A 27,196-nucleotide genomic window follows, 5' to 3' on the forward strand; every position below is an offset into this window, starting at 1 on the left:
CCCACACCAATAGATCGCCCGCAGATCCGACGTCCGATCACCTCCCAAGTGCAGTGTTTACATCTGTTCTCTACCCTAAACACCCACTAATTACCCATCAATAACCCCCTGTCACTGCTACCTATCAGATTAGACCCCTATCTGCCCCTAGGGCACTCAATCACCCGCCCACACCCTCAGAATGCCCTCAGACCCCAGCCCTGATCACCTCGCCAGTGCATTGCTTGCATCTATTCCCCCCTCTAATCACACCTTGAGACACCCATCAATCACCTCCTGTCACCCCCTAGCACACCTACCCATCAGATTAGGCCCCAATTTGCCCCGTGTGGGCTCCTGATCACTCGGCCAAACCCTCAGATCCCCCTCAGACCCCCTTCCGATCACCTCCCCAGTGCATTGATTGCATCTATTTTCCCCTCTAACCACCCCCTGAGACAACCATCAATCACCTCCTGTCACCCCCCTAGCACTCCTATCCATCAGATCAGGCCCAATACAACCTGTCATCTAAAAGGCCACCCTGCTTATGACCGGTTCCACAAAATTCGCCCCCTCATAGACCACCTGTCATCAAAATTTGCAGATGCTTATACCCCTGAACAGTCATTTTGAGACATTTGGTTTCCAGACTACTCACGGTTTTGGGCCTGTAAAATGCCAGGGCGGTATAGGAACCCCACAAGTGACCCCATTTTAGAAAAAAAAGACACCCCAAGGTATTCTGTTAGGTGTATGACGAGTTCATAGAAGATTTTATTTTTTGTCAAAAGTTAGCGGAAATTGATTTTTATTGTTTTTTTTTCACAAAGTGTCATTTTTCACTAACTTGTGACAAAAAATAAAATCTTCTATGAACTCGCCATACACCTAACGGAATACCTTGGGGTGTCTTCTTTCTAAAATGGGGTCACTTGTGGGGTTCCTATACTGCCCTTGCATTTTAGGGGCCCTAAACCGCGAGGAGTAGTCTAGAAAACAAATGCCTCAAAATGACCTGTGAATAGGACGTTGGGCCCCTTAGCGCACCTAGGCTGCAAAAAAGTGTCACACATGTGGTACCGCCGTACTCAGGAAAAGTAGTATAATGTGTTTTGGGGTGTATTTTTACACATACCCATGCTGGGTGGGAGAAATTTCTATGTAAATGGACAATTGTGTGTAAAAAAAATCAAACAATTGTCATTTACAGAGATATTTCTCCCACTTAGCATGGGTATGTGTAAAAATACACCCCAAAACGCATTATACTACTTCTGAGTACGGCGGTACCACGTGTGGCACTTTTTTTACACCCTAAGTACGCTAAGGGGCCCAAAGTCCAATGAGTACCTTTAGGATTTCGCAGGTCATTGTGCGACATTTGGTTTCAAGACTACTCCTCACGGTTTAGGGCCCCTAAAATGCCAGGGCAGTATAGGAACCCCACAAATGACCCCATTCTAGAAAGAAGACACCCAAAGGTATTCCGTACGGAGTATGGTGAGTTCATAGAAGATTTTATTTTTTGTCACAAGTTAGCGGAAAATGACACTTTGTGAAAAAAAAAACAATTAAAATCAATTTCCGCTAACTTGTGACAAAAAAATAAAAACTTCTATGAACTCACCATACTCCTAACGGAATACCTTGGGGTGTCTTCTTTCTAAAATGGGGTCATTAGTGGGGTTCCTATACTGCCCTGGCATTTTAGGGGCCCTAAACCGTGAGGAGTAGTCTTGAAACAAAAATGTGACCTGTGAAATCCTAAAGGTACTCATTGGACTTTGGGCCCCTTAGTGCAGTTAGGGTGCAAAAAAGTGCCACACATGTGGTATCGCCGTACTCGGGAGAAGTAGTATAATGTGTTTTGGGGTGTATTTTTACACATACCCATGCTGGGTGGGAGAAATACTTCTGTAAATGACAATCTTTTGATTTTTTTACACACAATTGTCCATTTACAGAGGTATTTCTCCCCCCCCAGCATGGGTATGTGTAAAAATACACCCCAAAACACATTGTACTACTTCTCCCGAGTATGGCGATACCACATGTGTGGCACTTTTTTGCACCCTAACTGCGCTAAAGGGCCCAAAGTCCAATGAGTACCTTTAGGATTTCGCAGGTCATTTTGCGACATTTGGTTTCAAGACTACTCCTCACGGTTTAGGGCCCCTAAAATGCCAGGGCAGTATAGGAACCCCACAAATGACCCCATTTTAGAAAGAAGACACCCCAAGGTATTCCGTTAGTAGTATGGCGAGTTCATAGAAGATTTTATTTTTTGTCACAAGTTAGCGGAAATTGATTTTAATTGTGTTTTTTCACAAAGTGTCATTTTCCGCTAACTTTTGACAAAAAATAAAATCTTCTATGAACTCACCATACTCCTAACGGAATACCTTGGGGTGTCTTCTTTCTAAAATGGGGTCATTTGTGGGGTTCCTATACTGCCCTGGCATTTTAGGGGCCCTAAACCGTGAGGAGTAGTCTTGAAACGAAATTTCTCAAAATGACCTGTGAAATCCTAAAGGTACTCATTGGACTTTGGGCCCTTTAGCGCAGTTAGGGTGCAAAAAAGTGCCACACATGTGGTATCGCCGTACTCAGGAGAAGTAGTATAATGTGTTTTGGGGTGTATTTTTACACATACCCATGCTGAGTGGGAGAAAGATCTCTGTAAATGGACAATTGTGTGTAAAAAAAAATTAACAAATTGTCATTTACAGAGATATTTCTCCCACCCAGCATGGGTATGTGTAAAAATACACCCCAAAACACATTATACTACTTCTCCTGAGTACGGCAATACCACATGTGTGGCACTTTGTTGCAGCCTAACTGCGCTAAGGGGTCCAAAGTCCAATGAGCACCTTTAGGCTTTACAGGGGTGCTTACAATTTAGCACCCCCCAAAATGTCAGGACAGTAAACACACCCCACAAATGACCCCATTTTGGAAAGTAGACCCTTCAAGGTATTCAGAGAGGGGCATGGTGAGTCCGTGGCAGATTTCATTTTTTTTTTTGTCGCAAGTTAGAAGAAATGGAAACTTTTTTTTTTTTTTTTTCTCACAAAGTGTCATTTTCCGCTTACTTGTGACAAAAAATAATATCTTCTATGAACTCACTATGCCTCTCAGTGAATACTTTGGGATGTCTTCTTTCCAAAATGGGGTAATTTGGGGGGTATTTATACTATCCTGGAATTCTAGCCCCTCATGAAACATGACAGGGGGTCAGAAAAGTCATAGATGCTTGAAAATGAGAAAATTCACTTTTTGCACCATAGTTTGTAAACGCTATAACTTTTACCCAAACCAATAAATATACACTGAATGGGTTTTTTTTTTATCAAAAACATGTTTGTCCACATTTTTCGCGCTGCATGTATACAGAAATTTTACTTTATTTGAAAAATGTCAGCACAGAAAGTTAAAAAAATCATTTTTTTGCCAAAATTCATGTCTTTTTTGATGAATATAATAAAAAGTAAAAAATCGCAGGAGCAATCAAATAGCACCAAAAGAAAGCTTAATTAGTGACAAGAAAAGGAGCCAAAATTCATTTAGGTGGTAGGTTGTATGAGCGAGCAATAAACCGTGAAAGCTGCAGTGGTCTGAATGGAAAAAAAGTGGCCGGTCCTTAAGGGGTAGAAAGCCCTAGGTCCTCAAGTGGTTAAAGGGCCTGCTGAGATCATTTCACTAATCGTCTTGTTGACTCAGGTGAGAATGTTGACGAGCACAAGGCTGGAGATCATTATGTCAGGCTGATTGGGTTAAGGTGCGTACACACATGCGACTATAGTCGTTTGAAACGATCGTTCCCCGATCCTTTCAAACGACGATCGTTTGAAAAAAAAAGCAGCCAACGGCCATGAAGTCTAACGACGGACGAGCTAGATCATTCAAAACGAATGATCTAGCTTGACGGATTTTTCCCAACGACGTTCGTTTGCAAAAGTAGTACATCGTTGGAAATGATCGTTCGTACTAGGCTTGACATGCGCGTTTCACTATTTCTCCATGGAACTTTTCATTTTTATGCACAAGCGCAATAGTTACTTTTACGTGATGCAACGTTCGTTCTAACGATCTGATCGTTACACACCTTTTAAAACTAACTTTACTTAGGTCGTTCTTTCATCAATTAAAAGTTCGGTCGTCGTGGACAACGAACGATCGTTGTCGCATGTGTGTACGTAGCTTTAGAATGGTAGACTTGACATGTTAAAAGGAGGGTGATGCTAGACATCATTGATCTTTCATTGTTAACCATGGTGACCAGCAAAGAAACGCATGCAGCCATCATTGCGTTGCATAAAAAAATTGCTTCACAGGCAAGAATATTGTGGCTGCTAAGATTGCACCTAAATCAACAATTATAAATATAAATACAAATATAGGATCATCAAGAACTTTAAGGAAAGAGGATCAATTCTTGTTAAGAAGGTTTCAGGGTGTCCAAGAAAGTCCAGCAAGCACCAGGATCGTCTCCTAAAGAGGATTCAGCTGTGGGATCGGAGTGCAACCAGTGCAGAGGTTGCTCAGGAATGGCAGCAGGCTGGTGTGAGCGCATCTGCACGCACAGTGAGGCAAAGACTTTTGGAAGATGGCCTGGTGTCAGGAAGGGCAGCAAAGAAGCCACTTCTCTCCCCCAAAAACACCAGGGACATATTGATCTTTTGCAGAAAGTATGGTGAATGGACTGCTGAGGACTGGAGCAAAGTCATATTCTCCGATGAAGTCCCTTTCCGATTGTTTGGGACATCTGGAAAAAGGCTTGTCAGGAGAAGAAAAGGTGAGCGCTACAATCAGTCCTATGTCATGCCAACAGTAAAGCATCTTGAGACCATTCATGTGTGGGGTTGCTTCTCATCCAAGGGAGTGTGCTCACTCACAATTTTGCCAAATAACACAGCCATGAATAAAGAATGGTAGCAAAAACACCCTACAACAGCAACTTCTTTCAACAATAGTTTGGTGAAAAACAATGCATTTTCCAGCACGATGGAGCACCGTGTCATAAGGCAAAAGTGATAACTAAGTGGCTCAGGGACCAAAACGTTTACATTTTGGGTCCATGGCCTGGAAACTCCCCAGATCTTAATCCCATTGAGAACTTGTGGTCATTCCTCAAGAGGCGGGTGGACAAACAAAAACCAACTAATTCTGAGAAACTCAAAGAAGTGATTCTGGGCCAGTCAGGATTTGGCCCAGAAGTTGATTAAAGGGGAACTGAAGTAAGAGGTATATGGAGGCTGCCATATTTATTTCCTTTTAATCAATACCAGTTGCCTGGCAGCCCTGCTGGTCTATTCCTCTGCAGTAGTATCTGAATAACACCAGAAACAAGCATGCAGCTAATTTTGTCAGATCTGACTTTAAAGTCTGAAACACCTGATCTGCTGCATGCTTGTTCAGGGGCTATGGCTAATAGTATTAGTGGCAGAGGATCAGCAGGGCTGCCAGGCAACTGTTATTGCTTAAAAGGAAATAAACATGGCAGCCTCCATATACCTCTCGCTTCAGTTCCCCTTTAAGAGCATGCCCAGTCGAATTGCAGAGGTCCTGAAAAAGAAGGGCCAGCACTGCAAATACTGACTCTCTGCATAAATCTCATGTAATTTTCAATAAAAGCCTTTGAAACATATGAAGTGCTTAGAATTATATTTCAGTACATCACATAAACAACTGAAACAAAGATCTAAAAGCAGTTTAGCAGCAAACATTGTGAAAACTCATATTTTTGACAGTCTCAAAACTTTTGGCCAGGACTGTAGTCGATGTAGTTTCATTTTCACAGTTCCTAAAGTTATGAAAAAGACAATATAACAAGTCCATTTGTCTATGATGTCCCGTTATTAATTCAATAAAAGATAAAAACATCCTCACAAAATTTTTGTATCGAACTACAAGTCCACAGAATATGATTTCTATCTGGGGTAGGATTATGACATTTTGGGCAACCAATCATAAATGTATTATTCGCGTGCTTATAAAGGACCTGTGATGGGAATATACACCCTATGAACGATTTTCAAATACATCTCTCTCCAGTCCTCTCCCACAATTGCTTGTCTAACCGCTATCCATCCCTCTTTAATGAGATCAGTAATCTCATCTTTAGATAGCTTTGCCAATTCTGCCCATTTCTGGAAATGTTCAGAGAACCCCCTAGGGGGGTTTTGAGTTTTCCCTCAAAAACGAGTAAAGCCAGGATAAAGATTGCTTTCTTTTGGGATCATTCAGATTATTGAAACGCAAGTTCTGTGCTATTCTGCCTTCTTTTCTCAAAGTCTCTGAAATATAGCTCTGTAGCTGGTTATAATAGAAGGCGTGAAAAGAGGGGATGTTATACGTAATCTTATCATTCTTGAAAGATAATAATTTACCTTCCGAGTCCAAAAGATCACCTACTTGTCTTACACCCTGCACTACCCAGTTAGCGTAGGCACCATGCAGGTCTCCCGGGATGAATCCTGGATTTCCCACTAGAGGCGTCATAGCCAAGTGACCCAGTAGACCGTATTTTTTTCTTACCTCTTTCCAAGTTATTAGGGTGTCTCAAGATTTTTTTTAAATTTTTTTTATATAATGGGGCAATTTCCTAAGAGGAGTATGTAGGATGCCTTTAACCCTCCTGGCGGTTTGTCAAAATCCGCCAGGGGGCAGCAAATACGTTTTTAAAAAAAAAAAAAAATAAATTTTCATGTAGCGAGACGAGGTCTCGCTACATGATAGCCGCTGCTGAGTGGCATCCCCCCAGCCCCCGTTCAAAGAGATCCCGTTCAAAGAACGGGATCTCCTGGAGGGCTTCCCCCGTCGCCATGGCGACGGGGCGGGATGACGTCACCGACGTCGTGACGTCAAAGGGGACTCCGATCCACCCCACGGCGCTGCCTGGCACTGATTGGTCAGGCAGCGCACGGGGTCTAAGGGGGGGGGGGGGGGGCGGCTGCGGCGACGCGTATAGCGGCAGATCGGCGGGTAGAGGCGACGATCGGGCACTGCACGCAGCTAGCAAAGTGCTAGCTGCGTGCAGCAAAAAAAAATTATGCAAATCGGCCCAGCGGGGCCTGAGCGGTGCCTCCCGGCGGCATAGCCCGTGCTCAGAACGGGCTTACCGCCAGGGAGGTTAAGTGAAAAAGGAGCTACCACGGCTTTTTCAACATTGATCGAAGTGTAATAGCTAGTCTCACCGACCCAGTCCCTGACATGTTGAAAGATTGCTGTTAAGTTGTAACTCCTGAGTGTAACAATCGGTGTAACACAGAGAGAATCTGATTATTGATGATCTGCAATATCACCGATAACCAGATATATCACTAACCTCTGGATCCCTGAGTGATATGAGTGTTTGGTGCAACAGTAATACTTTGAGGAGAATACCTGGGGAACAGATATCAGGGCAGCAGGCAATACTGTCCTGGAGAACAAGTACCTTCCATCAACCTGGGACTCTCCCGCAGGGAGGAGCCAGGCTAGGGGTATGAAGGGCCAGAGCGTGCGTGACACCAATGGCAGGATGTCACTGACTGATCTGTGAACTATCTCCTAAGTGAGAAGATAGTTCTCGAGGTCGGACTAGCCAGGTCGGCAACATACGGACAGACAAAGTACAAAGACAGGAGACTGATTCGGTAATCCTAAGGCACGCAAGGTTTGGCAACAGAGTATCAGATATAGCGAGGTACCAAATCAGTGATCAGAAGAGTGGTCAGGAAAGCAGAAAGTCATAACAGATAATATACAATGCCTAGTCTTGGGTGTAAGCTCCGTGATAATCAACACCCTGGAACAAGTCTAATATATATATATATATATAACAGAATGGTAATACAGATTCCTAGGCTTGGGTGTGAGGTCCTTGATCATCAACACCCTGGAACTAGTCTGAAGTATAACAGAATGGTAATACAGATTCTGACAAAAGGTCTGAGTGCTACCACGTAGTGATCGCAACGGCAGACAACCAGTGAATGACCAGCACCCAGTATATATAGTACAGCGCTATCCAGCGCCTCCCCTAAGTGCTGGACCAATGAGAACTGGTTGCAATGTCAGCTGACCGGCTTGGTCAGCTGACACGCTTCTGGCTGTCATAAAAGTTCTGCCTCTCAGCGCGCACGCGTCCTTCTGAACCTGTGTGGACTATCAGTCCCAGCCACACCAGACGTGTTGTGAACCACCCGCCGCGCTGGACGCGGAACCAGTCGCACCGCTATCAAAGCATGCGGCGGTTTCTCCGCGTCTAGCCACACTATCAGATGTAGGCCCACACTTGCAAACCGCCGCGTTGGACGCGGAATCAGCCGCCTTATTCTGAGCACACGCGGCGGCTTATCCGCGTTTTCTCACAGTGAGATCTGGAAAATTAAGGTTTAACTATGGAATAGTAGCTTTCAGTTTAGATAATGCTAATTTCAGTTTCTTAGATTTCCATCGGAAACTTATAAATGCTGATTCTAATAATTGCATATCTTTGTGCTTAGAGAACCAGAGACGTTTGTAAAAAGATTTTATACATACCTGGGGCTTCCTCCAGCCCCATAAGCCTGGATCGCTCCCACGCCACTGTCCTCCGCTGCCTCTATCCGCCGGTACCGGGTCCCGTACTTTCTGCCAGTCGACGCAAGCGCAGTGCGTCACTTCCGGCGGACGCGGCCAATTTTCCGCATGAACAGGGGCTTCCCTCCATACCCTTACGCATGCGTCTCCATACTACGCAGACACATGCGTAAGGATATGGAGGGAGCCCCTGTTCATGCGGAAAATTGTCAGCGTCCGCCGAAAGTGACTGGACACGGTAGCGGCGATAGAGGAAGCGGAGGACGGCGGCGTGGGAGCGATCCAGGCTTATGGGGCTGGTGAAAACCCCAGGTATGTATAAAAGCTTTTTCATTTTTTCAATTCTCTTAGTCTCTGGTTCCCTTTAAGCAAAACAGGTAAACTCTGCAAAGGATAAAGTATCCTACCAAAGCTAAACATTTTGATTAATTTTTGTCAATTGTCTTTCGATCAACCATACTGAAGTCGATTCCATAATAAAGTTGATCCTTTGCTGATTGAATCAGAATTGCTAGATGTATGGCTACCTTAAAGAGAGTCTGAAGCGAGAATAGATCTCGCTTCAGACCTCATATATAGCAGGGGCACTTGTGCCCCTGCTAAAACGCCGCTATCCCGCGGCTTAACGGGGGTCCCTGTCCCCCCAAATCCCCTCCGTAATGCGGGGGAGCGCTTCCTGGTTGGGGCAGGGCTAACCGCCGCAGCCCTGCCCCACGCGCGTCTGTCAGCGCGTATCTCCGCCTCTTCCCCGCCCCTCTCAGTCTTCCTTCAATGAGAGGGGCGGGGGAGAGGCGGCGATGCGCGTCTGATAGACGCGACTGGAGGCAGGGCTGCAGCCGTTAGCCCTGCCTCCAGGAAGACAAATTCTACGACCAACTTTGCAACCAACTTTTGTGGGGGGTGGGTTGGGGGTGAAGGGACCCTCGTGCAGCCGCGGGATAGCGGTGTTTTAGCAGGGGCACACGTGCCCCTGCTATATATGAGAGCTGAAGCGAGATTTAGTCTCGCTGCAGTGTCTCTTTAACAGTGAGACGTTGTGGTGCATCAGACAATGTAATCGCATGGCACACACTATGCAAGTATATTGAAATGGGCTGGATGTAGACATGCTAGATCTGTGAAAAGACCGTTGTACATGTGTGCACAGCTTTAGTAATCTATGCTTGCAATTTTCATTTGTTTTTTATTTAGTTGTAGCCAGGAAGAGCTCTAAATACCGCTGAACGGAGGGATATGGAGGCTGCTATATTTATTTCCCTTTAAGCAATGCCTGTTGCCTAGCAGTCCTGCTGATCTGTTTGGCATTCGTTGTGTCTGAGTCACACACCTGAAACTAGAATGTAGCAAATCCAGTCAGACTTCAGCCATAAACATCTGATGTAAAAAGCCTGTTCAGGGTCTATGGCTCAAAGTATTAGAGGAAGAGCATCAGCAGTACAGTCAGGCACTCTGCATGGTTTAAAAGAAAATAAATATGCAGCTTCCATATCCCTCTCAGTTTAAGTGTGCTGTAAATCGTCCCTGAGTTGGGCACAGAAATTACATACTTACCAAAGGACATGGAAGCCTCTGGATCCTAATGAGGCTTCCCTATTGCCGCCGGGAGACTTGGGCGCAGGATATAGCCGATATATGGCTTATCCTGCTGCTGCTGTACAAGTCCCGGCGGCTTTAATTACTATTCCCCCTCCAGGTCAAGGTGGATGGTAGGGAATGATGTAATTCGGCTTCCAGCTATTGCTGGAGGTTATAAGCTGTTCTGGGTGAGCTGTCTAGCCTCTATGTGACTATAGACAAGCAGGGCTGCTGCAGCCTTTCATCTGTCTGCTTTCAACTATTATTCTGGTATGCTGTGTGGCTGCCTGTAGGAAGTGTCTCTCATAGAAATGAAACTGCATACAGTAGATCAGGGGTCGGGAACCTATGGCTCGCGAGCCATATATGGCTCTTTTCATGCCTGCGTATGGCTCTCTGGCTCGCTAAAAGACGGGTGACAGAGCGGCCAGAGAGCCTGTGTTTAGTAATCTGCCCCGCTGTAATCTGCGCCGCCGCCCCGCCCCCCTCCTCCATGCCGGTAATCTGCGCCGCCGCCCCGCCCCCCTCCTCCATGCCGGGTGTTTGTAATTGCGCTGATGCTGGCGCTGCCTGTGTGATGTCACACGTTACGTGTGACACATCGGCGCAGCCGGCGGGAACTGAGGCAGCTTGGCGGGGGGAGGAGCCGACCCCACGACGTGCGACCCGGAGGCAGCCGCACCCATAGGTACTGCTCCGGAGCGCACAAGCCAGCAGCAGCCGTCGCCGCCGCCGCAGGAGCCGCCGCAGTCACTCCAGGACAGGTCCAGGAGGTCACTCCAGTCTGGTAAATTCATTTGTGGGGAAATCGTCTGCCAATGAGATAGGATAGGCATTTGTGGGGAAATCGTCTGCCAATGAGATTGCATTTGTAGGGAAATTGTCTGCCAATGAGATTGCATTTGTGGGGAAATAGTCTGCCAATTGAGATTGCATTTGTGGGGAAAGCGTCTGCCAATGAGATTGCATTTGTGGGGAAATCGTCTGCCAATGAGATTGCACTTGTGGGGAAATTGTCTGCTAATGAGATTGTACTTGTGGGGAAATCGTCTGCCAATGAGATTGCACTTGTGGGGAAATTGTCTGCCAATGAGATTGCATTTGTGGGGAAATCGTCTGCCAATGAGATTGCATCTGCCAATGAAATTGCATTTGTGGGGAAATAGTTTGCCAATGAGATTGCATTTGTGGGGAAATTGTCTGTCAATGAGATTGCACTTGTGGGGAAATCATCTGCCAATGAGATTGCACTTGTGGGGAAATTGTCTGCCAATGAGATTGCATTTGTGGGGAAATCGTCTGCCAATGAGATTGCACTTGTGGGGAAATCGTCTGCCAATGAGATTGCACTTGTGGGGAAAACGTCTGCCAATGAGATTGCACTTGTGGGGAAATAGTCTGCCAATGAGATTGCACTTGTGGGGAAATTGTCTGCCAATGAGATTGCATTTGTGGGGAAATTGTCTGCCAATGAGATTGCACTTGTGGGGAAAACGTCTGCCAATGAGATTGCACTTGTGGGGAAAACGTCTGCCAATGAGATTGCACTTGTGGGGAAAACGTCTGCCAATGAGATTGCACTTGTGGGGAAATAGTCTGCCAATGAGATTGCACTTGTGGGGAAATTGTCTGCCAATGAGATTGCATTTGTGGGGAAATTGTCTGCCAATGAGATTGCATTTGTGGGGAAATCGTCTGCCAATGAGATTGCATTTTGTGGCCAGCCGGCCCTCCACCATGTGGACTATTGTGCACCTCATCTGTCCACCCACCAAGCAATATCACCTGCCCACCCAGCACCTTGACCTACCTCTCCACACCCTGACCTGCCGCTCCCATTATTTACTGGTGAATGCTGGCCAGTGTACGATTATTTTATGGTGAAATGCTCCCCACTTTACGATTAATTTCTGGTGAAACATTGCTGCATTAGAATTACTTTATGGCGAACCGCTGCCCCATTATGATTATTTGGCACCTATGGGGGAGCCCCATCCACATTTTCGCAGGGGGGGCCCAGTGATTTCTAGTTTCGCCCCTGTCCCCTGACCGGCCTTCCCAACCCACCACCCCTAGCCATCTCCTCCTGCCCAGGAGTTCACAACCTAATCCTAACCATTAGCAACTGCATAACAACGTTATTAAAGAATGCAGACACTTATTGTACTTTAAAAAGTGTTTGTTTTGCATAAAATGTACACATTACCTTGTATTTAGTTTTAAACATATTGTATGGCTCTCACAGAATTTCATTTTAAAATATGTCGTGTTTATGGCTCTCTCGGCCAAAAAGGTTCCCTACCCCTGCAGTAGATAATGACTGGCTGCACACTGCACACAGATACACTTGTCTGTTTCAGAGCTTCTTTCTCGGCAGCAGCAGCCCCTCCCATGTCAACAGCTCCGAGTAGGAAATCTGAGCTAGGAGGTGGCAGGCTTGGGCTTGAAAAGACTCCACAGAAGAGTGACTGAGCTATAATGATTCCAGGTCAAACCTAGACTGAATCAGTCGGTGGATTCTTATCACAGTTGATAACAGATAGATTAGACTGAGAAGAATAAAACTAAAAGCATGATAGGTGTTTACTGTCATGTTCCCGCTGATAAATGTAATAAAATACATGAGGGTGCTTCGTCTCTGGTTCTCTTTAAAGAGAACCCGAGGTGGGTTCTAAGAATGCTAATTGCACACAGAGGCTGGGTCTGCATATACTGCCCAGCCTCTGTTGCTATACTGATCATTCCACAGGCCCCCCTGCACTCTGCTTGACCCCCATAAATCATACGCCGAGCTATCGACACACAGCGTGTCGCAGCCGGCTGTTTATCTCTGCATCTGTCAAGTCTCGGCGCTCCCCCGCCTCCTCCATAGCGCCGGTCCCCGCCCGCATCTCTTTCCTCAAATCAGCAGTGAGGGAAGGGACGTGGGCGGTGACCGGCGCTATGGAGGAGCGCCGAGAGTGACAGATGCAGAGGTAAACAGCCGGCTGCGACACGCTGTGTGTCGATAGCTTGGCGTATGATTTTTGGGGGTCAAGCAGAGCGCAGAGGGGCATGGGGGGATATTGGTATAGCAACAGAGGTTGTGCAGTATATGCAGACCCAGCCTCTGTGTGCAATTAGCGTTCTTAGAACCCACCTCATGTTCTCTTTAAGTGTCCCTTTAGGCTCTGGAACCTTAGCTGATAAAAAAAAAAAAAAGATAAACTTACCTACGGCTTTTACCGGCCACCTGCAGACATCCTGCCCATGCAGGGACAAACCGATTTCCCGCAGAGAGCAATTTTATTTCCTGGCGACTGGCCAGGCGGCGGCAACACAGACACAGTGCCCACTTACTGGCCAGAAACGAAACTAGCTCGCTGCAGTGGATCGGTTTGTCCCAGCCCAGGCAGGATATCAGCAGGCAGCTGGTAGAAGCCCCTTGTAAGTTCAACTCCAAGCCATCCCGCAGGGGACCAGAGCGGCCCAGGAAGTCGGTGAGTGACAAAGCGGCTGCAATGAGGCTGGAGGAAGCCCCAAGTAAATAAATTTTTTTGCCCCATGTACATGCGTTTCTGACCCAGAACTTCAGCTTGCATTCTTTGTAAACAAAATCTGGCCTGTTTTGTTTATTTCTACCTCCGCACAAGAGATCTTTTGTCTTTAAATGCACTGTACATTGTAGGGAGCTCTGCTCCATGCCCCCTTTCATACATCAGCACATGTTATCAGTCACAAGTAAGCATCTTTTTTGCCTTGAATTCCAGGTTAATATCTCAGCCAGGGCACTATATCTGCATGCAGTTCATAAGTCCTCCACATGCATCACATGCGGGTAATCCCCCAGCAGAGCAGCACCTCCCCCCTCATCATTGTGCGCCGCGGCTGCCCGGGAATCCTCGGCGCACAGCAGCATTCCTCTCTATTTAGCAGCGGCGCAGCACGTGTTAACGTCAGGTGATCCTGAAGCGAGCCCCCCCTGTAAGACCAGCAGCCACCCCCGGCCCGAGGTCTATACACAGATAATCTATCCCCCGCTCTCTCCCGGCTGCCATGCTGGCCGCTGTGCTGCCTGAAAGAAAGCCCTCCCCCTCCTCGCATTATGTATCACACGTTCCGTGGTTCCTACCGCTCTGCAGGTTTCGGGGTTCTCCGAGCGCCGGGAACCCCGGAACCAGCAGCGGCCGTTTACTCACATTGTACAGCGGGGAATCCCTCGGCAGCTGCGCTGGGGTTCATGGCCATGGTGGGGGGCCCCGATCGGGGAACAGACAGGCTACGGATCGCGGCTGTGCCTAGGCGGATGTATGACTAGAAGGACTTCCGCTGACTAGAGGGCGCCCTGTGTGTGTGGCTGAACACAATACAGACTCCTCCTGCTCATATGACATGCATCACCTGCGCTATGCATATTTCATAACCATCTGCTCAGCTTCCCCGCTGAAGATGCAGGGATCCCTGCAGTGCTGGCACTAGATATATGCAGGCTTCTGCCAATGTCTGTTGTGTGTATTCTGCACTATGTATGCCTTATAAGCAGCTCACTATGTATTTATAAGCAGCAGCTAGCAGTGACTGCCTCTGTGTGACTCACTGCTTTATAAATATACCATACATACAATGCATTGCTCTACAGCTCCTGGTACCTTGTCATTCTGTGGAAGGCATGTGTTGTAGTTTCATTTGACCACTTGTGTATAAACTATAATGTACAGTACAAGTAGAATCACTTTACAAGGGAGATGAGGTGAGAGACCTATGGAAGCTGCCATATTTATTAACTTTTAAACAATACCAGTTACCTGGCAGCCCTGCTGATCTTTCTGGTCAGTAGGGTCTAAAGGTGACCATGCATCTATTCAATCATTTTATAGAATCGAGAGAGAGAATCGTGTGTTTCAGTATGCCCAATCGATGAAAAGTGGTTCCTATCATGTCCAAATGGCCATCTTAGTTCATTGAACAAGATGGAAGATGTCAGTCGATTACTAGAGATGTTGCGAACCTCCGATTTTCGGTTTGCGAACCTTTGCGGAAGGTTCGGTTCGCGAACCGCAATAGACTTCAATGGGGAGGCGAACTTTGAAAAATATAAAAAATTACGCTGGCCACAAAAGTGATGGAAAAGATGTTTCAAGGGGTCTAACACCTGGAGGGGGGCATGGCGGAGTGGGATACATGCCCAAAGTCCCGAGGAAAAATTTGGATTTGACGCAAAGCAGCGTTTTAAGGGCAGAAATCACATTGAATGCTAAATTGCAGGCCTAACGTGCTTTCAAACATCTTGCATGGGTATACATCAATCAGGGAGTGTAATTAGAGTTCTGCTTCACACTGACACACCAAACTCACTGTGTAACGCACCGCAAACAGCTGTTTGCGTAGTGACGGCCATGCTGGACTGGTGCGCACCGTGGCCAGAGTGTAGGCCGTGGCGTTTTTCAAGCCCATATGGTCGCCGGGCTGTGGTAGCTCAATGATAGAACAACAGTGACTGTGTCCAGCTGATCAAATTTGGTCTGACCACAATGAAGCAACGACCTTATTATCTTTTGTGTGCCACCCCCACCCGAGACACTCAAATAGCCGGCGGTCATCGCTTCATTGTGATAACGCAAGCCCCTTCACCGCGGCAAGGTAATGATCACGAAGAAGGATGGGCACATGTACATGCCTTTTGTTTTTTTGTTGCAGCCGCCCGCAGTGCAGCCAGAAGAATTAGGCAGGCATGTACACGCACCAGAAAAATTAGTGTAGCGGCCGCTGCTAGCAACGGCCTTAAAAATTCAGGAATCCGCCTAGAGTCCTGGACCCTGTTGGTGGTGGCGAAGAAGGCAAGCGGCCTGCAGGCAGAGATGCTGTGTGTGGGAACTGACTTAGTCTTCGGTCGTGCAGTAGCCCTCCGGGATCCATTCCTCATTCATTTTGATAAAGGTCAGGTATTGAACACTGTCGTGACTTAGGCGACTACTCTTCTCAGTAACTATGCCTCGAGCTGCACAGAAGGTCCTTTCTGACAGGACGCTTGCGGAAGGGAAAGAGAGAAGTTGTATGGCAAATTGGGACAGCTCTGGCCACAGGTCAAGCCTGCGCAACCAGTAGTCCAAGGGTTCATAGTCGCTTTTCGCAGTGTCTACATCCACACTCAAGGCCAGGGAGTCGGCTACCTGCCGGTCCAGGCGTTGGTGGAGGGTGAATCCGGAAGGACTATGGCGAGGAGTTGTACTAAAGAACGTCCGCATGTCTGACATCACCCTGAGATCGCTGGAGCGTCCTGTCCTTGCCTGCGTGGACTTGGGAGGAGGAGGGTTACTGCCAGTGGTACCTTGATTGCGTTGTGCAGCCACATCACCCTTAAACGCATTGTAAAGCATCATCAACTGCTTGTTCTGCAACTGCTGCATCCTTTCCGCCTTGTGTTGAGTTGGTAACAGGTCCGCCACTTTGTGCCTGTACCGAGGGTCTAGTAGCGTGGCCACCCAGTACAGGTCATTCGACTTGAGTTTTTTAATACGGGGGTCCCTCAACAGGCTGGACAACATGAAAGAGGACATCTGCACAAAGCTGGATGCAGACGTACTCTCCATCTCCTCTTGCTCTTCCTCAGTGACGGGATGCAACTCCTCTTCCTCCCCCCAGCCACGAACAATACCACGGGAACGTGGAGCAGCAGAAGCCCCTTGTGACGGCTGCTGCGGTTGTTCTTCCCCCGCCTCTTCCTCCTCCACAGAAACATCTTCCTCATTATCACCATCATCAGAGTCTGACTCCTCTCCTTCCCCACACGACTCCTCTTCTTCCTCCTCCCCCCTCTGTGCTGCCACAGGTGTTGTGGGAACATCGGGTTCGGGTGTAAATGGCTCCCACGACTCCTGCTGCCGTAACTCTTCTCGTTCACACTCCTCCACAGCTGTATCCACCACTTTACGCACGGCACGCTCCAGGAAGTAGGCGTAGGGGATCAAGTCGCTGATGGTGCCCTCATCGCGTCTCACCAGTTTGGTCACCTCCTCAAAGGGCTCCATGACCCTGCATGCATTTCGCATCAGTGTCCAGTTGTTGGGCCACAACATCCCCATCCTCCCAGATTGTGTCCTTGTACTGTAATGATACAGGTACTGGGTGACGGCTTTCTCCTGATCTAGCAGGCGAGAGAACATCAGCAGGGTGGAATTCCAGCGAGTCAGGCTATCGCAAATGAGGTGTCTCACCGGCAAGTTGTTTCTACGCTGAATGTCCGCAAAGCGTGCCATGGCCTTGTAAGAGCGCCTGAAATGCCCACAAAACTTCCTGGCCTGCTTCAGGACGTCCTCTAAGCCCGGGTACTTGGACACAAATCTTTGCACGACCAGATTCAGCACATGTGCCATGCAGGGTATGTGTGTCAGCTTTCCCAAATTCAACGCAGCAATGAGATTGCTGCCGTTGTCACACACCACGTTGCCGATCTCAAGCTTGTGCGGGGTCAGCCATTGCTCCACCTGTTTGTTAAGAGCAGCCAGGAGAGCTGCTCCAGTGTGACTCTCCGCTTTCAGGCAATACATGTCTAACACTTTGTGACACCGTCGTACCTGGCATGCAGCTTAGGCTCTGGGGTGCTGGGGCTGTGTAGCTGGAGAGGAGATCGCGGCACCAGCCAAGGAGGAGGAGGAGGATGACGACAGCGAAGCGGTGGTAGCAGGTGGAGAGGAGGTGGCTGGAGGCCTGCCTGCAAGCCGTGGAGGTTTGACAAGTCGGTCCGCTTCGCAGCCACGTACTCCCTGCTTGCTGCCATCGGTCACCAGGTTGACCCAATGGGCTGTGTATGTAATGTAGTGGCCCTGCCCGTGCTTGGCAGACCAGGCATCCATGGTCAGGTGGACCCTTGACCCAACGCTGTGTGCCAGAGATGACACCACTTGCCTCTCAATTGCACGGTACAGTTTGGGTATGGCCTTTTGTGAAAAATAATTGCGGCCTGGTATCTTCCACTGCGGTGTACCAATGGCCACAAACTTACGGAAAGCCTCCGACTCCACCAGCTTGTATGTTAATAGCTGGTGAGCTAATAGTTCCGCCACGCCAGCTGTCAGACGCCGGGCAAGAGGGTGACTGGCAGACATTTGCTTCTTACGCTCAAATACTTCCTTCACGGACAGCTGGGTACTGCTGTGGGCAGAGGAGAAGGAACCGCTCAAGGGAAGAGGCGGTGTGGAGGAGGGTGGCTGTGAAGGTGCAAGGGAGAAAGTGGATGAAGACGATACACCTGAAGGAGGAAGAGAAGAAGGAGGGTGGCTTGTCTTTTGAGGGGTGCTGCTTTTCCTCAGGTGTTCTTGCCATAGCTGTTTGTGCCTTCTCTCCAGGTGCCTTCGTAAGGCACTTGTCCCTACGTGAGAGTTGGCCTTTCCACGGCTCAATTTTTGCTGGCAGAGACAACAGATGGCTTTGCTCTGATCTGAGACACACACGTGAAAAAATTTCCAAACCGCTGAGCCCCCCTGGGGTGATGGAGCGATATGGTGGCATCAGCAGCTGACGTTGAAGGGCATGTTGGCTGGCTGGCCATAGCTGGCGATAAATGGCGCCGGACACTGCCCCCAGCTGTTTCTGAGGACGAGCTCCCTCTGCTTCTATCATGGAGTCTTCTCCTCCTACTCCTCCCTGACTCCTCCTCTGAACTGTCCCCCTGGTCATCTCCTCTACCGGGAACATATGTGGTATCCTTATAATCGTCATCATAATCCTCCTGGCCAGCTGCGCTTTCCTCAGACACCTCCTCAACTGCACCAACTTCAGGTGGTTCATCATCCCCCTCCATACTATCACCACCTAACTCAGACGTATGAGGTGGTGTACCTGCACCTTCTTGTTGTTGTTGCAGTAGTGGCTGGAAATCAGTGATTTCACCACCAAATAACTCCTGCGAAGTGTCAAATGCAGCGGATGTGGTGCTTGTTGTAGCGCTGGTGGCTGCGGGAGATGAGGTGTTCTGTGTTAAATACTCAAGCACCTCCTCACGATTTTGGGAAGTGATGGCACGTGCCTTCTCCTGAGCACTGTATTTTGGGCTAGGTCCGCACGAAATCACAGCAACACCACCTCACACAGACCTGCCGGTGCCTGGTGGCCTTCCTCTGGGTCTGCCTCTACCTGGTTTGTCCATTTTGTCCATCTCGGGGGGATGCTAGGTATATGCAGTGAGCTGGGTTCACTGAACAGTAAAGGTACTTAAGATGCAGTGAGGTGGGTTCTCACTCAACACAACAGGTAGTTAGATGCAGTGAGCTGGGTTCACTCAACACTAAAGGTACTTAAGATGCAGTGAGGTGGGTTGGCGGAAGGTAGGAGGCGCCCACAGACATATATCGATAAAAGGTAATCTCTGTTACCCCTGTATAGGGGAGTGCACACTTGGAGGCTATCCAAGTGGCCAACTTTTTACCTGGAGTTGCGACCAAACTTGATATCGGAAGCAAGGCCGAGTGAGGACGGTACTTCCTCACATGCGAGAAGAGTGGTTGCTTTCTAAAGCAACCTAATTTTGTCAGTATGTCACTGTCTTACACACATATCCTGGTGTCCCTTTGATAATACACCAGATCGGGCTCCCGGTCTCCTTGTGTCTTTTTTTTGTTTTTCTTTACAAGAGTGAGGTGGGTTCTCACTCAACACAACAGGTAGTAAGATGCAGTGAGCTAGGTTCACTGAAAAGTAAAGGTACTTAAGATGCAGTGAGGTGGGTTCTCACTCAACACAACAGGTAGTTAGATGCAGTGAGGTGGCCAGGTGGGTTCACTCAACACAACAGGTAATTAGATCTAGTGAGCTGGGTTCACTCAACACAAAGCTAGGTATATGCAGTGGTGAGGTGGGTTAAGTAAACACAACAGGTACTGAGGTATATGCAGTACTGGGTAGTACAATGTGCAGCTCCCTGTCACACACACAGGTAGTCACTGAATGTGCTGGGCTGCTGGCAGTGGCACACACACTATCAATTAGCAAGGCTGTGCATGCAACAAAAGTGTCAGTTTGACACACACACAAAAAAAAAATATGTACAGGATGAGCTCTGAAAAGAGCTGTTGCTGTTGATGGGTGCTTTAAAAGCAATAATAATCAGTCAGGAGCAAGCAAAGCAGCCTAGAACCTTACTAATCTGTCCCTAGGAGAAAAAGTCTGCAGCAGCTGTCCCTAGTCTGTCTCTAGCAGGCACACGAGTGAGTGTAATGGCCGCCGGACCCTGCCTTATATAAGGGGGGGGGGGGGGGGGGCTCCAGGGCTTAGTGTAGCCTGAATGGCTACAATGTGCCTGCTGACTGTGATGCAGAGGGTCAAAGTTGACCCTCATAGTGCATTATGGGGCGAATTGAATTTCCGCAAAAGTTTGCCTGGTGCAGGCGAACGCGAACCCCCTAAGTTCGCCTGGAACCGTTCACCGGCGAACCGGTCGCTACATCTCTATCGATTACACAGGAATCGGCTGCTTTTCATGTCATTCGATTGACTCTGAATCGATTTTTGCATCCAGCATGGATACACAATATTGGTCAGATCGATTAGTGAAGGTGATGGCCCCTAGTCGATCGACTTTCAATCAACCATACTGAAGTCAATCGCTTTGTCGATTGAATCAGAATCACTAGATGTATGGCTACCTTAAATCACACACCTGAAACAAAGCATGCAGCTAATCCTGCCAGATTTGTCATAGACTTCTGATCTGCATGCTTGTTCAAGGTCTCTGGCTTAAAGAGACTCTGTAACAAAATTGTCATCCTTATTTCTTCTATAAGTTCCTATACCTGTTCTAATGTGGTGTATCTTCCTGCAGACTTTTCTAGTTGCACAGTGGCTGTATTATCTCTGGTATATGATCTAATCTTCTCTCCTCTGTTGGGCGGAGGCATTCAGGCTGGAATGTGCTGTGCTGCTTGTGATTGAATGAAAGCTATACACACCCTCTCCAGCTACTCTCAGCGTATTATTTGCTTGGTCTTTTGTTTGTAAACACTGCATAAAACTGGCAATTACAAGCCAGGATTGCAGCAGGGAGTGGCAGAAACAGCACAGAGGGGCCCAGGAGAACATAATGAATAGAATGGTATGGTTTTTATTGTAAGAATTTTAGAGTACAGATTCTCTTTAAAGGGAACCAGAGAGGAATGGAGCGTGAAAATAGAACAAGCTTTTATACATACCTGGGGCTTCTTCCAGCCCCATAAGCCTGGATCGCTCCCACGCCGCCATCCTCCGCTTCCTCTATCGCCGCTACCGGGACCCGTCACTTCCAGCGGACGCGGCCAATTGTTCGCATCACAGGGGCTCCCTCCATACCCTTACGCATGTGGCTGCGCAGTAGGCATCCGCAAGCGTAAGTGTATGGAGGGAGCCCCTGTGATGCGGAGGATTGGCTGCGTCCGCCGGGCGACTGGCGGTAATGACGGGACCCGGTACCGGTGGATCCAGGCAGCGGAGGACGGCGGCGTGGGAGCGATCCGTGCGTATGGGGCTGGAGGAAGCCCCAGGTATGTATAATAGCTTTGCGGTTATCCTCTCTGGTTTTCTTTAAAGGGAAGGTTCAAGCAAAATAAAAAAATGAGTTTCACTTACCTGGGGCTTCTACCAGCCCCATGCAGCCATCCTGTGCCCTCATAGTCACTCACTGCTGCTCCAGTCCCCCGCTGGCAGCTTGGCGACGTCGGAGGTCGGCAGGACGCATTGCGTACATTTTTATGCATTCCCGCTAGTGCAGAAACATTAACACATACATTTTTACGCATTACTGGTTCAATGCGTAAAAATGTACGCATTGAACCAGTAACGCGTAAAAAATGTATGTGTTAATGTTCCTGCACTAGCGGGAATGCGTAAAATTGGACTCAATGCGTCCCGCCAACCTCCGAGGTCGGCAAGCTGCCAACGGGGGACTGGAGCAGCAGTGAGTGACTACGAGGGCACAGGATGGCTGCATGGGGCTGGTAGAAGCCCCAGGTAAGTGAAACTCATTTTTTTATTTTGCTTGGACATTCCCTTTAAGGGAACCCGAGATGACAGAGATATGGAGGCTGACATGTGTGTTTCCATTTATAGAATAAACATTGAGTGCCTGTCCTGCTGATCCTCTGCCCCTAAAGGTAGCCATACATCTAACCGATTCAATTGACAAAGCAATCAACTTCAGTATGGTTGATTGAAAATCGATCGACTAGAGGCCCACACACTACAAGCGATGTCCTATGAGATTCACCCTCACTAAGCGATCTGACTGATAATGTGCCTCCATGCTTTGAATGCAAAAATCAAAGGAATGATATGTGTACAGCAGCGGATTGCTGTACGATTGACCGATATTTTGCATCCTGCTCAATCCATTAAGCTCAGATTAAGGAGAAGAGAAGAAACTTCCGGGCACCAGTGTGCATAACGAAGTCACCTTTATTCTAAGCTCCCAACACCTTCAAGACATATATGCATAAACCTGACAACTGTTTCGCAGGATAACCTGCTTCTTCAGAGGCAGCAATCCATTAAGCTGGTCGATTTGACAAAAAATTTGGTTACGTTTCATTTATCAGGCATACTGGAATACAGTCAATTTTCTTTCGATTCTTTAAATTGATTGAATCGGATGGTCGATTGTACAGCCAAATCGCTAGATGTATGGCCACCTTTATACTTTAAAGGGAATGTCCAAGCAAAATAAAAAAATGAGTTTCACTTACCTGGGGCTTCTACCAGCCCCATGCAGCCATCCTGTGCCCTCGTAGTCACTCACTGCTGCTCCAGTCCCCCGTTGGCAGCTTGCCGACCTCGGAGGTTGGCGGGACGCATTGAGTCCAATTTTACGCATTCCCGCTAGTGCAGGAACATTAACACATACATTTTTTACGCGTTACTGGTTCAATGCGTACATTTTTACGCATTGAACCAGTAATACGTAAAAATGTATGTGTTAATGTTTCTGCACTAGCGGGAATGCATAAAAATGTACGCAATGCGTCCTGCCGACCTCCGACGTCGCCAAGCTGCCAGCGGGGGACTGGAGCAGCAGTGAGTGACTATGAGGGCACAGGGTGGCTGCATGGGGCTGGTAGAAGCCCCAGGTAAGTGAAACTCATTTTTTTATTTTGCTTGAACCTTCCCTTTAAGGCCTCTTTCCCACCAGGACGTTGCGTTTTAGGTGATGTTATAGGTCGCATAACGTGCCCCTAACACAACGCCTGGTGGTGTTGGAGGAGGACGGTACCCAGAGCTGCGTTATGCAGCTCTTGGTGCGCCTTTTCTGTCCTATGCGCTGTGGAGACCATGTGATCAGGGCACTCCGCATCACATGGTTCCGCCAGCCAATCAGCGGCCGCTCCAGGAAGTAAACACTGCAGTGCAGTGCATATTAAGTAGCCATGTGGCTGGCTACAATAGTGGACTCTCCCCGCCTCCTCTCCGGCCCAAAAAAACAAACAAAAACATAACTGAGCATGTGCACACAGTCTAACGCGGCTAAAACCACGTAGAACGCATAGCATGCTGTACTTTATTTGAAAGTGTAGCGTTAAAATGTAACGCAACGTAGGCACTGTGAACAGCCCATTGATTTTACATTACTGTGAGTTGGGCTGCATTACAGGCTGCACTAACGTGCGCTTGTAACGTCTTACTGTGAAAGCTGCCTTAAAGTACCATGCCATTCTGCACTGTATAAAGCATGTATTTCAGTTTGCCCGTTTATTGACTACTCGTGTATAAATTATAATGTATGTTACCGCCAGAACCCAAAGTAGGATCTGGCTGGCCTAATTGTCATTGTCACGGACGGTTGCGGGGCCGCAGGCGCGTCCTGGAACCGCCCGTGAAGAAAAGAACGATCGCACTCGATTCCCTGCACCGATTGCGCTTCAGATCAATAGAACCAAGATTTGATGTGTAGTATCCCTCTGCCTAGGAACAGCTGGGGGATCTGTCTTAGCTGAGTGAAAGCCTGGGGGGAGGTGTTAATTAGCTTGGACATATTCCTGTGGAAGGCACAATTCCCCTTTCTGTTCTGGGAACCAGGTGACACCTAGCTGATCTCATGTAGATGTTAATTAACCAAAGGGTGATCAGGATGCCTAGGTGCAGCCAGGCAGGCTACGAATCCTCAGGAGGTCTTGACACCTTGCTCACTGGTAAAGATCAAAGGGAAGTCAGCTGTTAGCAGCTAGAACACATCCTGAATAACCTGAGTCTCATAGCATAATCCATAACTTCCCAGATCTGTCATATTTCTGGGGTTCCTGAGATGGCAGCTTCGCCAAACGTGGGGGAAGTGTAGCATGAGCCCCGGTGCTGGTTCTGAGGAAGTTTCAGAACATTCTGAGGTAAGGACTGCCAGTTAGGCAGTTTGAAAGTGCCCCGATGATACCACAGGGGACCCACCCCTCATGTCTGGTATCAGGGCGCTGGGTAAATCGAGACAGACCTGAAAATGTTAATAAATCTGCCCTGACATGTACGGTTCTGTGAGATAGAGCCCATATATGGGTAGATATGATTTCTAGTCCCCAGGACAAGGGGAGGGCTCATCTTCTAAGGGGGTGTGTGGCTCCCCGCCCTCACTCCCTCCTACTGAATCAGGGGCATAAGAATGGCAGAGGACCCAAACTCAGTGTCCTCCACCCTGAAAACATCTTGAACTCATCGGTGCCAGCTTGAGGATATGCTGGCATCCACCTGGTCTGAACTCTGAACTTTGATTGAAACCCAGAACTCTGATTTTTCCCACAAAAAGGACATCTTTCCAGGAACTAAGTATTTTTCTCCCTTCTTTTATTTTTTATACTGGCTATTACTGTTTTAATAATTGTTGATTTTAATAATTGTCTGTATATATTAATTATTTATATTGCTGTGAATAAAAGACTTCCTCCAAGTCATTCACTGTTCCGCTACCCTGCTTATCAGCACACACAGAACTGATCCCGGGTCTCTGAAGATACGCTACTGTTTGTTTGTTGTTGGCTAGACAGAATACCGTGTGTTTAACCGTTTTAGTCGCAGGACTAGTCAGTCAGTAAATCGGGTCCACTGGCCCATACCAGTGGTGGTGGCAGATAGCGTGGAATCGTGTGTACGTTGTAATTACCCGTGTCTCACAGGCTCCCTTCTGAGTTGTCTGCGGCTAATTCTTAACGGTTCCTGCGCATTGACTGCGACCAGAGTTCGCACGATCCGTGCGCTGGCACCGTTTAGAAGGCTAAGTGCGGTCAGCCACTAGTGCTCCTGTGACAGTCATGATTTTCCTGTATAAATTGTTGGTTGTTACGATAAAAAATGTCATTTAAATATATAATGTACAGTTGTGTTCAAAATTATTCAACCCCCACTGAAATAGAGTGTTTTGACCAGTTTGACATTGATTTTGATCATTTCAGTCATCTTGTTTACAATTAAATCAAAGAGGCACTTGTAAGTCAGACAAATATAACATAACATTTATAGTGAAATAACCACAAATGTCTTTTCTGTGCTCACATCATTATCAGTTTTATTCAACCCCCAAGTGACATTCATTTTTAGTACAACATCCTTTTCCAGTTATAACAGCTTTTAAATGTAAAGCATAGCTTGACACAAGTGTCTTGCATCGATCTACGGGTATCTTAGCCCATTCTTCATGGGCAAAAGCCTCCAGTTCAGTCACATTCTTAGGCTTGCGCGCTGTAACTGCTTTCTTTAAGTCCCACCAGAGGTTCTCAATCGGATTTAAGTCTGGGGACTGCGATGGACACTCCAAAATGTTCCAGCCTTTATTCTGCAACCACGCTCTAGTGGACTTGGAGGTATGCTTGGGATCATTGTCCTGTTGAAAGGTCCAACGTCTCCCAAGCCTCAGGTTTGTGACGGACTGCATCACATTTTCATCCATTGATCCATGGGCCCAAACAGTTTAGAACTGTTTGGGCCCATGGATCAACACTATGTTTGGAGGAGGAAGAACAAGGCCTATGAAGAAAAAAACACCTTGCCTACTGTGAAGTATGGCAGGGAGGGGGGGGGGGGGGGGGTTGTCAATTATGCTTTGGGGCTGTTTTGCTTCTGCAGGGACAGGGAAGCTTCAGCGTGTGCAAGGGACCATGAATTCTCTTCAGTAACAGGAGATATTGGATGAAAATGTGATGCAGTCCATCACAAACCTGAGGCTTGGGAGACGTTGGACCTCTCAACAGGACAATGATCTCAAGCATACCTCCAAGTGCACTAGAGCATAGAGCATGGTTGCAGATTAAAGGCTGGAACATTTTGGAGTGGCCATCGCAGTCACCAGACTTAAATCCGATTGAGAACCTCTGGTGGGCCCTAAAAAAAGCAGCTGCCACGCACAAGCCTAAGAATGTGACAGAACTGGAGGCTTGTGTCCATGAAGAATGGGCTAAGATACCCGTAGATCGCTGCAAGACACTTGTGTCAAGCTATGCTTCATGTTTAAAAGCTGTTATAACTGGAAAAGGATGTTGTACTAAGAATGAGTGTCACTTGGGGGTTGAATAAAACTGATCATGATGTGAGCACAGAAAAGATATTTGTGAATATTTCATTATAAATGTTATGTTATATTTGTCTGACCTACAAGTGCCTCTTTGATTCAATTGTAAACAAGATGACTGAAATGATCAAAATCAATGTCAAACTGGCCAAAACACTCAATTTCAGTGGGGGTTGAATAATTTTGAAAACAACTGTAGGAGACACACACAGTGATATTTGAGAATTGAAATGAAGTCTATTGGATTTACAGAAAGTGTGCAATAATTTTTTTAAATAAAATTAGTCAGGTGTATACATTTGGGCACTGTTGTCATTTTATTGATTCCAAAACCTTTAGAACTAATTATTGGAACTCAAATTAGCTTGGTAAGCTCAGTGACCCCTGACCTACATACACAGGTGAAGCCAATTATGAGAGAGTATTTAAGGGGGTCAATTGTAAGTTTCCCTCCTCTTAATTTTCTCTGAAGTGTAGCAACATGGGGGTCTCAAAACAACTCTCAAATGACCTGAAGACAAAGATTGTTCACCATTATGGTTTAGAGGAAGGATACAGAAAGCTGTCTCAGAAATTTCAGCTGTCTGT

At 47.4% G+C, this 27,196-nt stretch overlaps 1 protein-coding gene and 1 long non-coding RNA gene across 2 annotated transcripts in view; one reads left to right on the plus strand and one right to left on the minus strand.

Annotated features, from left to right (window-relative positions):
• The window catches only part of ZFP64 (ZFP64 zinc finger protein), a 42,395-nt gene extending 27,969 nt beyond the window's left edge, over window positions 1-14,426 (minus strand). Inside the window, exon 1 of the mRNA XM_068264035.1 lies at window positions 14,304-14,426. Coding sequence (XP_068120136.1) covers window positions 14,304-14,352 — 49 coding nt within the window. The 5' untranslated portion in view covers window positions 14,353-14,426. The remainder of the gene's footprint in view (window positions 1-14,303) is intronic.
• Window positions 1-27,196, plus strand: part of LOC137542394 (uncharacterized) — a 383,858-nt gene that overhangs the window by 76,889 nt on the left and 279,773 nt on the right. The gene's annotated exons all lie outside the window — the stretch shown is intronic.

Source organism: Hyperolius riggenbachi, chromosome 12 (assembly GCF_040937935.1).
Source record: "Hyperolius riggenbachi isolate aHypRig1 chromosome 12, aHypRig1.pri, whole genome shotgun sequence".
Classification (NCBI taxonomy): Eukaryota; Metazoa; Chordata; class Amphibia; order Anura; family Hyperoliidae; genus Hyperolius; species Hyperolius riggenbachi.